Raw genomic sequence first — 15,917 nt, 5'->3', positions numbered from 1 at the left:
GATACTGGCTTATAACAGGTTGAAGTTTAAGCTGGAATTGTGCGTTTTTGTTACTTTTAAGGGGATAGGCTTGTTTAGGCAGACCACAATTAGGGATTTTTAAATGTTAATTCTATACATATATGCTGCACATAGAAAATGCAAATTTATGGCATATTTTTGTTTACTAGACTGTACTACATATGTTCCTACTATACTTGCCTTTCCAATAAGAGATTTTGTGTCATAAATCTATGTAATTTTTATTGGTAAATGAAAGTATACAATTCAATTATCTGAATAAACTGATTTTTCCAACATCCATGTCTTCCAATTAGTCCAGATAATTGATGCTCTACCATACTACTTCTCTAAAGCCTGGAATCATCTCAGACAAAATTGCTTTAAAAAAAGATAACATGCAAATGAATCTATTTTATATTAATTTTTTGAAAAGAAAAAGCAAACTATACTTACCACAAAATCTTGCCAATATAGGAGCTTAACGATTATCAAAAATTCAGGCCCATGGGGTCAAATTAAGACAGCAAAACAGAGTAAACTTCTAAGTTAACACTGTGATGGTTTAAGAGTTTAGCTTCCATTCAAAAACAGATTTTACAAAAATCAGCACTTGTGACATTGTAAAGTGAATGAGACTAAGTTTATAATTTTTTTTTCATTTATTTGTCCAGTCTGTAATTTTATTTTTACTTAAAAAGTTCATTCACAAGACATTTTGTTTTTCTCCAAAAATTGGACACTGAAGGAAATATTCTTATATACCATGTGCAATCTGAGTGTGTGGGCAGGTCATGAGTCATGCCTGAATGGCTCAGATGGTAGAGTTGGTGGTGTTGCATACCATTCCACAGGAATGATTTATATCCCACATTCTTATCAATTAATGATACTTATAAATGAAAATCATAAGTTATTGTGGAAGAGAGTACAAATATTATGCATATCTCTTATTTGCATGTGGAGAATCATACCAAGGGATGACATCTTCAAGATGGGACAGTGACTGCAGTAGCTTCTTGAGAGGAAGACTTTGAGAGATGAACTACTTTCTCTGTGGTTTTTTGCCCCCTCATAACAAAATTGTATTATGTCTGGAACATGTCATCTTCAACTCTCAGTAATGAGTTGGTGAAACTAATGCTGACAAGGGGAAAGGCCTCAGACACAGCCAAATGATTTGGCCCATAGTTATCAAATCACTTGCATACAACCTCAAATTAAAGGCTAAGATATTTTGCCTCAGCACAATTTCTCAAAAACTGGAGTATGTTAAGCCAAAATATCTTACAGTCTTTCATTTTAGGTTATATACAATTGACTTGCCAAATATTAGCCAAATCATTCGGTCATGCCCGAGGCCTTTCCCCTCGTGAGATGCATCATAAGAATACCCACTTTTAAAAAATGTTTCCACAACACATGCATGGAGTTTATATGACTAAAGCTCCATAACTATTGAAATCAAACAACGGAAAACCCAGGAAGGAATGTAACAGTATTATGAAAGGAAAGTTGCTACCCGCCAACTCATACACATCTGCAGTCTCAGGCAACTGGAACCACACTGCGAGCAGCCAGCACCAGTGAATGATAGGCGTGGTGACTGGGTGGGGGTAAGGAGGAGGCTGGGGCAGAGAGGGGAAGGGATAGTATGGTGGGGATGGTGGACAGTGAAGTGCTGCAGATTAGATGGAGGGAAGGGGAGAGGTGAGGAGGAGGAGGGGGGAGGGGGGGTATTAAGTAGTGGAAAACGAGTGTGATGGTGGAATGATGGCCGTGAAGTGTTGGAATGGAAACAGAGAGGGGGCTGGTTGGGTGAGGACAGTAACTAATGAAAATTGAGGCCACGAGGGTTATGGGGATGTAGGATGTATTGCAGGGAAAGTTCCCATCTGTGCAATTCAGAAAAGTTGGTGTTTGTGGGAAGGATCCGCATGGCACAGGCTGTAAAGCAGTCATTGAAATGAAGGATGTCATGTTTGGAGCATGTTCAGCAACAGAGTGGTCCACTTGTTTCTTGGCCACAGTTTGTCAGTGGCCATTCATGTGGACAGACAGCTTGGTTGTTGTCATGCCTACATAGAATGCAGCACAGTGGTTGCAGCTTAGCTTGTAGATCACATGACTGATTTCACATGTAGCCCTGCCTTTGATGGGATAGTTGATATATGTGACCGGACTGGAGGAGGAGGAGGAGGAGGAGGAGGAGGAGGAGGTGGTGGTGGTGGTAGGATGTATGGAACAGGTCTTGCATCTATGTCTATTACAGGGGTATGAAACATGAGAAACGTGGCTGGAAGCAGGGGTTGTCTAAGGATGGACGATTATATTGTGTAGGTTCAGTGGATGGCAGAATACCACTGTGGGCAGGACAGTGGGGGCAGGACATTTTTCATTTCAGGGCATGACGAGAGGTAGAGAAATGTCCTGCCCACTATCCTTACCACCCCTCCCACAGTGGTATTCCACCATCCACCAAACCTACACAATACAAGGTCTGTCCAAAAGTATCTGACCTTTGATTTTCCCCCACAAAATAGAGATGATAACATGGCACCACTGTACACAGTAAAGGAAGAGACCTTTACGTGCATGCATGAATTCTGTCCCAGCCTTCCAGTGTGGCAGTCTCTGCCTGTCTGTCACTGAATGAGATGCTACACAATGTGTTCTCACTCAAGTTGATTGAATGTGTTAAGGAAAGATACTGCATCAAGTTGTCTAAAGCTTGGTGATTCTCAAAGCGAAACACTTCTTAAGATTCAGCAGCTGTTTGGAGAAGATGTGATGGGTGTAACACAAATTAAGGAGAGGTTAAACCAATTCAAAAATGGCTACACGTCAGCAGAGAGTGGCCAGCATTCTGGCAGGCTCCAAACTGCTTGGAGTGCAGCTGTTGTCTAGAGGGTGCAAAATTTGGTGATGGCAGATCGTTGTCTGACTGTGCAGGAGATTGCACAAGAGGTTGGAGTTAGTAAAGATTCTGCACATGTAATTTTGCATGATGATTTGAACATGCGCTGAGTGGCTGTGAAATTTGTGCCCAAGTTGTTGTCACAGGAACAAAAAGACCTCTGTTTTGACATTTCACAGGGCCTTCTGGACACCACCAACACTGATCCTGGGTTTCTGAACACTGTGATAACTGGAGATGAGTCATGGGTGTACAGGTATGACCCAGAACCAAAAAGACAGTAGTCACAATGGAAGCATCCTGAGTCTCCAAGGCCGAAGAAAGTGTGGCAGGTGCAAAGCAAAATCAAGGTGACTGTCAACTTTGATGTCTGTGGAATTGTGCATCACGGAAGGACAAACAGTGACAAAGGAGTACCATCATGATGTTCTCCAGTGACTCCATGACATAGTTCGGTGCAAAAGATCAGACATGTGGATGGCGAAAAACTGGAAACTGCATCATAACAACGCCCCTGCACATTCATCCCACTTGATCCAAAATTTATTGGCCAAACATGGACTTACAGCTGTTCACCAACCTCCCTACTATCCAGACATGGCTCCTTGTGACTTTTGGTTGTTTCCAATTGAAGATACCACTGAAAGGATCCAGTTTTGAGAGTAGATAAGAGAATGCGGAACACAACGATGGAACTGAACACAATTCCAAAAGAAGATTCCAGAAGTGTTTCGGTGGGCTAAGTGTGTGCAAGCACAAGGGGCCTACTTTGAAGTGGATTAAGGTCCCAACCCCATCAAGCATTTGAAATATTTTTTCTGGCCAAAGGTCGGATACTTTTTAGACAGGCCTCGTATACTCATCCATCCTTACACAATCCCTGCTTCCAACCCCTTACCTCATGGCTGTAATAGAACTAGATGTAAGACCTGTCCCATCATCCTTCCACCACCACCTCCAACAGACTGATCATGACCACCACCTATCCCATCAAAGGCAGGGTTACCTGTGAAACCAGTCTCGTGATCTACAAGCTAAGCTGCAACCACTGTGTTGCATTCTGTGTGGGCAAAACAACAAACAAGCTGTCTGTCCACACAAATGGCCTCATACAAATTGTAGCTAAGAAATAAGTGGACCACCCTGTTGTTGAGCACATTGCCCAACACAACATCCTTCATTTCAATGACTGCTTCACAGCATGTGCGAAATGGATCCTTCCCACCAATACCAGCTTTTCTGAACTGCATAGGTGGGAACTTTCCCTACGATACATCCTACATTCCTGTAACCCTCCTGGCCTCAATCTTTGTTAGTCACCATCCTCACCCATCCAGCCCCTTCCCTGTTCCTATTCCAGCACTACACAGCCATCATTCCACCATCACACAGAGTCTTTATTTCTCTCCTTTTCTGCTATTCCCCCCACTCCCATTGCATCTATTGTTGACAAAGGCCTTACTGGGCAAATGATTTAGTTGTGACAGTCTTTTTGTTGTGCCTATCTGCAACTCAGCATCTCCGCTATAGTGTGAGCAGCAACTTTCCTTTCTTTTGAACGATTAATTTTGGCAAAATATGCATTTTACAAAAGATTTAATTGCAGAGATATAAGAATATCATGATTGCTACCCTTGCCAGCGAGCTACCTATTAACAGGCTTAGTTTCTATAGCTGCCTTCTCTGACAAACAGTGCACTGTCAAGTCACACCGACAATGTAACTTAGTAGCAAGCATGAAAATCAGTGGTGGAGTGAGGTTGTCTGTCATTTCAATAGTTATAATATTATGAAATCATATTACATTTACAAACATCCTCTCTAGGCCAAAAGACAACACTAAACCCGAAGTCTGTGGCTTTTCCATATTTTTCAGTAGAACAACAGTCCAACTCTTTCACATTCTGAAAGTTTACAGCAATTTAGGGTTTGACTTGGCGTGATTTTGGTTACTGATATCCAGGTAGTTACATTATTATAAATATAAGTGAAGCTATCATGAAAAACAAAACACACACAAATTGGCTGTATAACAAGCATGTAGAAAGATACAACATCTGTAAAAACTCAGTAAATATACAATAGTACATTAAGAAAATGAGAGGGTGTGTTCCATAAAATTTTGGATGTGCAGCCACATAAATTTCACTTCTGGTATTTTGGATATATACTAATCAGCCACCTTCAGAGTGAGCCAGGCGACTGACAGTCAGGCGCTTGCTCTGTCCTTTTAAACTTGCTGTCTGTGGGTTTAAAAGGCTGGAACAAGTGCTAGTGTGTTAGTCACCTGGCTCAGTTTGAAGGTGGCTGGAAGGCATACAGCCAAAATATCAGAAGAAGTGAAATTTATGTGGTTCCACACCTGAAATTTTATGGACCAATCATTGCACTGTGAAAATATGAAGATCTATATCAATTGAGGTGTGTGTGTATATAATTATGTTTAGTATTATCTGCACTGATAATATGTCAAGTGTAAATAAAGCAGTGTTCAAAGTCTGTTCAGAAAATTTTTAGAAGACACACAGTGTGTAAATAATCAAGAGTGGAACATTGTAACCACAACGTATATAGGTTGCAAACAAAAATACTGGTTTTAAATCTACAATTTTTCAGGTGTTCAATGCCTAGAAACTATCAAAAACACGATTAAATTTAGATTTTGCTTTCCCCAAATCATGTTAGAATATTCCCAACCAAAATACTATTAATAAACAAGATGTATATAAACCACAATAAATTAGTAAAAGTCTCTGCACTTTCATTCAGTAGTTTTGTTTTAATGGGTGATATTAAGTAAGCTGTTGTCTATGTGGTAATATCAGCTGCCCTCACATGTCTGACTTGTTAGGGTTAGCATGTGACTTCATCTGCACTCTCCCCTCTCCCAAGCTGTACCAACAGCATAATCAACAAAGGATGTCTTGTTCATAAAAGAGAAACTCACCAGGTGATACTGAAAATACTAACAGTCTTTCCAAAAGAGGTACAATCACATGATTTAAATTAATTTCTACTTAATATGGTTGAGGACTGGGTACCACTGCTATCATTGTGATTTCACGATACACATGACGTTAGATTAGATATCTAAAAATTCTCTTCTCCAAAGCAGCATCCTTTTATTAAAACACACTGAACTAGTCCATCTTTGTGTTTTTATTACTGGTGCAACATAAATACTGTAATTTAACAAAAATACACAGTAAACTTACGCTACGTTGACGTTGCAACCCTTCTGCACAAGCATTTTTACTATGTCAGGTGTTCCAAAGTAAACAGCATGCATCAGGGGAGTCCAACCATAAAAGTCCCAACTGTCAAGACCTAGATTCTGAAATTCAAATCCATTTCATTAAATTAATTTTCCATAAAAATTATAGAGAAAAAATCAATTTAGGCCACTTGAAGTCCATATTCTAATATGTTTAAGGTACAGGAGTTTTGTTTCAGTATGTATCAGTCTCTTCATTTTACATTACAGTGCAGTGCAGAGTTGATAAATTAAACTTATCATTTCTGTACCATAAATTCCGATGAAGTAATTTTAGATTTACTACAGGAGTCGAAAAAAGCTACTAGTAAATTTCTATTCTAATTAAAATGTGGAATGAGAAACATTTCAGTATAATTTTCATTTCACAAAACTAATTCTTCAAACCATAAATTATTGTAATTGTAAGACTGATTACTATGTATTTCTTAGATACTTTGTTGTATTGTATGTTCTTTGCATAAAATAGTATATCTTTGGAATGTGTGGTGAGTGTTTGCTGCACAAGCAGAGTGGAAAGATGTGTTTAAAACATTTTTATGCTCAATAGATGGTAAGTAATCCCAAGACCTATGAACACTTGATGCAGTGCTTCATTCCTAAAATTTGAGGTACTGGAATGGACCTCTTCAACACACTGAAATTTAGATTTTAAAACAATTTATTACAATCAAAACAATAAAACATAAGTTTTAATGTAAATAACATGTGCTACTATCTGTCCCCATAGCAGTGTCACTTTGCTCTCTAGTTCTGCTCAATATATACTAGAGATAAATCTGTAGTCTTCATGACTATGAAATGTTTTCAATTGCTGCCACCCACAACAATCTAACATCTGCATTCTAGCTGCTTGGTGAACATGTGCCCAGTATTAATAAGCCCCTTAAAGTCGAATGTTGTGAACTCACATCATATCAGTGCTGTGTTAATAACTGGCAGGTTAACAGTTGTTTGAATGCCAGTGCCAGTAGATGCTGATTCTTCACGAAGCTGTAAATGCTTCTGATAAGTGAAAAGAAGATCTGTAAATGGTAGGTCCAACAAGACATCTTGGTAACATTACTAAATGCCTTGTTGGAGAACTACCTACGACATACGGTTTGGAAGCCCACTCATGATTGAACTACGTTAGATCTAATGGCAACGAATGGACCTGACCTCTCTGAAGCTGTACATATTGAAACTAGTATCAGTAATCATGACAGGGTTGTAACAATGATTACTGAATTACAAAGATAAAGAGGCATTAGGGAACTCAAACATTTAGCTTTGGAAGGAGAATGTAGAGGAACAATGGCTCATATTCGATAGAACAGCTAACTGTGTATTTTATATATATTCCTAGGAATAATTCATGATGAGAGAGACCCTACTTGGTATACGGTCACTATAAAGAAACTTGTAACCAGATACTTCTGCATACTAGACATAAAACAAAGCATATGGTTATAGACAGAGAAAAACTGAATGAAACACACTTGGCTGTCAAGAGGGCAATGTATGAAGAATTCAACAACTAAAGCAGTATTATTGGAAGAAAGAAAGAAAAACCTTGTGGTTGTATGCAATGGTTGTTAGCGGTACCAAAGTTGATGTCCAGACAGTCCTGGACTGAGACAGAAAGTGAAACAATGTGACAAATCAAAAGCAGAAATGCTAAACATTTTCATATTGCCCTTTACAAAGAAAAGTCCCAGTGTATTGCCTCAGTATAATTCCTGCACCTCTGCAAAGATGAGTGATACAGATATTAGTGTCAGTGGTGTTGAGAAGCAACTGAAATTGTTAAGACTGAATAAAGCCTCAGAAACACGATAAAACCCCTATCAGATTCTGCACCAAATATGTTGCTGCACTTGCCTGTATGTTAACCATAATCTATCATAGACCACTTTAACAAAAAAATCATGCTAAAGTAGTTGGAAAAAAGCACAGGTCATAGCTGTCTACAAGAAGGGTAGCAGAAGTGAGCCATAAAACTGCTATCTAATATCCCTGACATCGATTTCTTGTAGAATCTTAGAGGAGATCATTCTGGTCAAGATCTCATTATGATTGAACTCAGAATATGTTCTAAGCCAACCAGTGGAGATTCAGAAACCTCAGTCATTTGAAACTCAATCTGCACTTCTTTCACATGACATTCCAAATATTACGGATCAAGGCAGTTAAACACAGTATTTTTTGATTTCTAAAAAGCATTTGGCACAGTACGTCTATGGTTATTATTGAAACTATGATCATATGGTGCATGAAGTGAAATTTGTGACTGGACTGAGCAAAGGGGGATGCCTTGGACAGGGAATTGACAGATGAAGTAACTCGAGGTGTGCCTCAGGGAAGTATGTTGGGATCCTTGTCATTCATGCTGTATGTTAATGATCTGGCAGGCAATAATAAGAATGATGATGATAATAATAATAATAATAATAATAATAATAATAATAATAATAATAATAATAATAATAATAATAATAACTACTGGTTTATATAGGAGCACTCACTACACTAAATATACACACTAGGCAGAGATCAGAACCAACCAACACACAGAAGAAACCCACAAAACCAGCAAGGCACCACAGGCTACAGATCAGAATACAAAAACTGAGAAGAGACGTCGGACAGCTAACACAATTTATAAGAAATGAAATGTCAGGAAAAAAAAAAAAAAAAAAAAAAAAAAAAAAAAAAAAAAAAAAAAAAAAAAAAAAAAAACGAAAAAGGTTAGGTAAAATCTCACAACAAGAAGTGATAGAGCAATTAGATGAAAAGAAGCAGAAATTACAAGCAATGGCCAAACGACTTAGAAGATACAAAAAAAGTGAAAATAGAAGGAAACAAGACCAAACATTCAACACAAACCAAAAGAAATTTTACCAGACAATAGATAAGACACACATTAAAATAGACAATCCACGAAACGTAACAGACATGGAACACTTCTGGAGCAACATATGGTCAAACCCAGCACAACACAACAGGCATGCATGCTGGATACAAGCAGAAACAGATACATACAAGATGATACCACAAATGCCTGAAGCAATAATTTTGCAACATGAAGTCACCCAAGCAATTAATTCTACTCACAATTGGAAAGCCCCTGGAAAAGATAAAATAGCAAATTTCTGGCTAAAGAAATTCACCTCAACACATTCACATCTAACTAAATTATTTAACAGTTACATTGCAGACCCATACACATTCCCTGATACACTTACACATGGAATAACTTATCTGAAACCTAAAGATCAAACAGACACAGCAAACCCAGCTAAATATCGCCCCATAACATGCCTACCAACAATATACAAAATATTAACTTCAGTCATTACACAGAAATTAATGACACATACAACACAGAACAAAATTATAAATGAAGAACAAAAAGGCTGTTGCAAAGGAGCACGAGGATGTAAAGAGCAACTGATAATAGATGCAGAGGTGACATATCAAGCTAAAACTAAACAAAGGTCACTACACTATGCATACATTGATTACCAAAAAGCTTTTGATAGTGTACCCCACTCATGGTTACTACAAATATTGGAAATATACAAAGTAGATCCTAAATTGATACAGTTCCTAAACATAGTAATGAAAAATTGGAAAACCACACTTAATATCCAAACAAATTCAAATAATATCACATCACAGCCAATACAGATTCAGCGTGGAATATACCAAGGAGACTCATTAAATCCTTTCTGGTTCTGCCTTGCTCTGAACCCACTATCCAACATGCTAAATAATACAAATTATGGATACATAAAAACAAAGATGAGGTGACTTACCGAACAAAAGCGCTGGCAGGTCGATAGACACACAAACAAACACAAACATACACACAAAATTCAAGCTTTCGCAACAAACTGTTGCCTCATCAGGAAAGAGGGAAGGAGAGGGGAAGACGAAAGGAAGTGGGTTTTAAGGGAGAGGGTAAGGAGTCATTCCAATCCCGGGAGCGGAAAGACTTACCTTAGGGGGAAAAAAGGACAGGTATACACTCGCACACACGCACATATCCATCCACACATACAGACACAAGCAGACATATTTGGTCTTTAAATATGTCTGTTTGTGTCTGTATGTGTGGATGGATATGTGCGTGTGTGCGAGTGTATACCTGTCCTTTTTTCCCCCTAAGGTAAGTCTTTCCGCTCCCGGGATTGGAATGACTCCTTACCCTCTCCCTTAAAACCCACTTCCTTTCGTCTTCCCCTCTCCTTCCCTCTTTCCTGATGAGGCAACAGTTTGTTGCGAAAGCTTGAATTTTGTGTGTATGTTTGTGTTTGTTTGTGTGTCTATCGACCTGCCAGCGCTTTTGTTCGGTAAGTCACCTCATCTTTGTTTTTATATATAATTTTTCCCACGTGGAATGTTTCCTTCCATTATATTGAAATTATGGATACAATATTACCGGAACATACCCACACAAAAATCACACATCTGCTATACATGGATGATCTAAAACTACTGGCAGCAACAAATCAACAACTCAACCAATTACTAAAGATAACAGAAGTATTCAGCAATGATATAAATATGGCTTTTGGAACAGACAAATGTATGAAAAATAGCATAGTCAAGGGAAAAAACACTAAACAAGAAGATTACATATTGGATAACCACAACGACTGCATAGAAGCGATGGAAAAAACAGATGCCTATAAATATCTAGGATACAGACAAAAAATAGGAATAGATAATACAAATATTAAAGAAGAACTAAAAGAAAAATATAGACAAAGATTAACAAAAATACTGAAAACAGAATTGACAGCAAGAAACAAGACAAAAGCTATAAATACTTATGCTATACCAATATTGACCTACTCATTTGGAGTAGTGAAATGGAGTAACACAGACCTAGAAGCACTCAATACACTTACATGATCACAATGCCACAAATATAGAATACATCACATACATTCAGCAATTGAAAGATTCACATTAAGCAGAAAGGAAGGAGGAAGGGGATTTATCGACATAAAAAAACCTACATTATGGACAGGTAGACAATTTAAGAAAATTCTTTCTAGAAAGGGCAGAAACTAGCAAAATACACAAAGCAATCACTCATATGAATACATCGGCTACACCACTGCAATTTCATAACCACTTCTACAACCCTTTAGATCACATAACATCAACAGATATGAAGAAAGTAAATTGGAAAAAGAAAACACTACATGGCAAGCACCCGTATCATCTATCACAGCCACACATCGATCAAGACGCATCCAACACATGGCTAAGAAAAGGCAATATATACAGTGAGATGGAAGGATTCATGATTGCAATACAGGATCAAACAATAAACACCAGATATTACAGCAAGCATATTATTAAAGATCCCAATACCACAACAGATAAATGCAGACTTTGCAAACAACAAATAGAAACAGTAGATCACATCACAAGCAGATGTACAATACTAGCAAATACAGAATACACCAGAAGACATGACAATGTAGCAAAAATAATACATCAACAACTTGCCATACAACATGAACTAATAAAACAACACATTCCCACATACAAGTATGCACCACAAAATGTACTGGAGAATGATGAATACAAATTATACTGGAACAGAACCATTATAACAGATAAAACACCACCACATAACAAACCTGACATCATACTCACCAATAAAAAGAAAAAAATTAACACAACTAATCAAAATATCCATACCCAATACAACAAATATACAGAAGAAAACAGGAGAAAAAATTGAAAAATACGTACATCTGGCTGAGGAAGTCAAGGGTATGTGGCATCAGAATAAAGTTGACATTATACCAATTATACTATCAACTATAGGAGTCATTCCACACAATATCCACCAGTACATCAACGCAATACAGCTACATCCAAACGTATATATACAACTAAAGAAATCTGTTATTGATATATATTCAATTACCCAAAAGAAATGCAATGTAACATATACTGTACAGTTAAAAGGAAGTCACGCTTGATCAAGGTCCATGTCACTTTACATTTTTAACGAGACATAATGTCTGAGAAAGGAAAGAAATAATATTAATCTCATACTTTTTTTGCAGATGATGCAGTTATCTATAATACAGTACTGTCTAACTAAAGCTGCACAAATAATCAGTCATAAATCGATACGATTTCAAAGTGGTGCAAAAATTGGCAACTTTCTTTAAATGTTCAGAACTGTAATACTGTGCACTTCACAAAATGAAAAGCATAGGATAATGCGACTACACTATCAACAAGTGACAGAACTGCTCAACTCATCCAAATACCTGAGTTAACAATGTGTAGGCATGTGAAATGGAACAACATGGCTCAGTTGTTACGTAAAACATGTGGCAGACTTCAGTTCATTGGTAGAATACTACATTAATCCAATCAGAATGCCTATTAGATATTCATGCTACCTATCAAAGAATGCTGCTCCAGTGCATGGGATGGATACCAAATAGGATTAAGAGGGTATATTGTAACATTTTTTGGATGACAATACACAGTGTGGTATTGAGTTGCAAGGCTCACATGTCTCTCCAATCAGTTAACTTACACGTTGTGTGTAGCCGATCCTTTTCTCTGGGTAATCAGCTACGTCGATCTCCCAAAAGCTGCTTCTTTGAAGACTATAGCTGGTTAAAGGAATTTATTAAACTACTACTCTAGTCTTGAAATAATTTGGGTACTCGTAGAATACTTTTCAGTTCAATCACTTTATATTTTCAACTTTCACAGACAATAACTTCTGCAAGCTAACTTAGTCCTTAAACATTAGACTCATTTACACGCATTCAAATAGCGTACATGTGTATTGCTTCATTCATAGCCAAGACATGAAGTAGTTCAAAAGTCTCTAGTCTCAAGAGAGTCCAATACGTGAATGTACATAGAATCTATATTCAATTGTTCATTAGTCTTTTTACAATCAACACAGAATACTACATAAACTTTTCTTGTTCTTCTCTACCCGTACAAAGAAACTCTGTGGACCGTACAGCAGGTACCTGTCTGCTACCGTTCGGCCGCTGGGTCCATCTTTTTCTCTTAACTGTTTTTTTGACCTGCACATACAAATAGGTGGTGCACAGTAGGGCATATCCATTTCTCCCACTCATCTCTAAAATAATGCATGTTCAAAATGGTGGAAGGCCAAGTGGTTCTAGAATTTGCTCCAAAATTCTCTAAACTGTACATATTCCCCCCTTAAATTGAACACACAATATTTTATATGACCATTATGTAAATTTATATCACATACTATTCTAACAGTACACATACCAACATAGCTCTTTGTACTCATTTAGAATGAACTCTAGCTAATCTTTCATTTATTCTACTCTCACTATTTTGACATCAAACTCTAATATTCAATGGTGACCTGGTGAGTTTTCCTAATATTTAGGATTCGTTAGGAAACTCTCTCAATTTCCAATTGCAAACTCCAGGTGTTCACGACACTTGAGTACTTTATTCTAAATCTTTGTACTGCTTCTTTGGTATGCAATGGTCTCATTATTTATAAGCTTTTTATAGTCTGGAGGAACTCTGGGCAAAATAAAAGTGTTCCTATTGACACTCAAACATAATAATGCTATTGAAGTATAGAATTCATTCTTACCAGAATAATTTCTACAAAATTTTGTGACTTTTGTCACAATGCTGCCCATTCCCCTCTAGAAACAGTACCTATACCTCTCATACAGGATGATCCTATGAGTACCCTTTCTCCTTCTGTTTTGGTAGGTATGCCCCATTTTTAAAGCCCATTTTCCTATGGTACAGGTCAATCCCCTTCTTGGTACCACTGTCCACACAGTATAGGTCAGCCTTTCTTAGGTCTGCCTATCTGCCATTTTCATCCAGTACATGCTGGGTGTGCCTCCCCCTTGTCCTCCTCGAGTAGATCTCATGGTTCATTGCCCTAGTATACACCTTTGTGTACACTATATACTTAAATATTACCTGGTAAAATTAAAATAGACATCACACTTCATGCTAGCTTTTTCATACTTCTCTTTTATGCCCTAGAGTCCTCCATTACTCATCCACTTCTACATTTCCGGTATCTATTTCATCCCTACATACATGGTTATAAGAGTCCCACTATCCTACAAGTCATCAGAATATTTGTTAGACTGACCTCTCTGGCTTATGATCTCTTTCCTTATTCATGCTTCCTCCTTAGGTATATTCGATGTAAAATTATCATAGTTTTTATATCCTTATGTACCTATGCAATATAGAATCATCATTGTTCTTATACATATATTTCCTATATATGCATGTTAATAAATATCTACATGATAGTTTTTCCAAGTAACTAGGCAATGTAGAACCATCACAATAATCAACCATAAGTGCATATTTCTCTATGTGCACATTCTTTCCCCCTACAACACTTGACAGTTTTCACATCCATTTAATCTGTACTTTCATTGTTCAAGTCTTTGTTTTATGGTGTGTTTATGTGGAAGTGTATTTGTGTAGCCTGATTCTTCAGCCTACTTATATGAAATAAGTTGAAGGTTTCTTGAAACCACAGAAAATATGAAGGACCTCATCTCCGGTACTTGAGTGAGAAGCTGGAGAAGGTATAATGTTAAATGTCTCCTACAGAATGGACATTCTCACCTTTGAAGTCCCCAAAGAAAAATCTTAGAAACCCCTATGGAACGGCAAATGGTGAAGAACCAGTCACACTTACCTGTGAGGGTTGTCCGACAGGTATGGTGTGTGTTTAGTGTTAGTCATGCTTGTACTTGCACTACCCACCCCTTCCAAAACTAATATAAACCCTACCCTATACATCAGATCTCATAAAAGTTATAAAATGTTCTATAAAAGATAGACAATTATACACCGCCATAACATAGTCATTTGAAACTTCCTGGCAGATTAAAACTGTGTGCCAGACTGAATCACGAACTCAGGACCTATGACTTTTGCAGGCAAGTGCTCTACCATCTGAGCTACCCAAGCATGACTCTCACCCCATTCTCACAGATTTACTTCCACCAGTACCTCATCTCCTACTTTCCAAACTTCAGGGAAGCTCTCTTACAAACCTTGCAGAACCAGCACTCCTGGAAGAAAGGAGAAAGGTTCGCAGGAGAGCTTCTGTGAAGTTTGGAAAGTAGGAGATGAGGTACTGGTGGAAGTAAAGCTGTGATGACGGGGCGTGAGTCACGCTTGGGTAGCTCACATGATAGAGCACTTCCCTGCGAAAGGTAAAGGTCCTGAGTTTGAGTCTCAGTCCGGCATGTAGTTTTAATCTGCCAGGAAGTTTCATATCAGCGCACACTCCGCTGCAGAGTGAAAATCTCATTCTGGAAACAGTCATTTAGTCATTCAGTTTATACTATACTTTTATACACACTTAACATCCTCTCTTCAGTTTATGTTGTCTTAACATCACTCAGTTTCAATAGTACCATCATATTATACTTTCCACCAATATAACATTCTATTCATTTCACTTCATGTCTAGAGATCTCTGTTCATCCGTGATCCTCTTAAATTGGTCTCTATCTTGTAGTCGTATCCGGTTTCCTACATACTAAAATTATAGGATAGTTTAAGAATTCAAGAAGAGATTACAGAATAGTTTAAGATTTGAAGGAAATTCGGTGCAGGAAAAATTGCACAGAAGAAACACTGAAAACAACTAGGGATCCAACAGTCGTTACTCTGCCTGTTAACACAGAATGTTAACATCCC

General features: G+C 37.7%; 1 protein-coding gene across 2 annotated transcripts in view; it reads right to left on the bottom strand.

The window, feature by feature from the left end:
* The window catches only part of LOC126419322 (ankyrin repeat and SAM domain-containing protein 3-like), a 123,016-nt gene that overhangs the window by 40,618 nt on the left and 66,481 nt on the right, over window positions 1–15,917 (bottom strand). For both annotated transcript variants that reach the window (XM_050086502.1, XM_050086501.1), the window contains exon 4: window positions 6,133–6,251. In XM_050086502.1, coding sequence (XP_049942459.1) covers window positions 6,133–6,251 — 119 coding nt within the window. The remainder of the gene's footprint in view (window positions 1–6,132; window positions 6,252–15,917) is intronic.

This window comes from Schistocerca serialis, chromosome 9, assembly GCF_023864345.2.
Source record: "Schistocerca serialis cubense isolate TAMUIC-IGC-003099 chromosome 9, iqSchSeri2.2, whole genome shotgun sequence".
In the NCBI taxonomy this organism is placed as follows: domain Eukaryota; kingdom Metazoa; phylum Arthropoda; class Insecta; order Orthoptera; family Acrididae; genus Schistocerca; species Schistocerca serialis.
The sequence above is the reverse complement of the archived record's forward strand: the minus strand, read 5'-3'. Positions and strand labels throughout refer to the sequence as shown.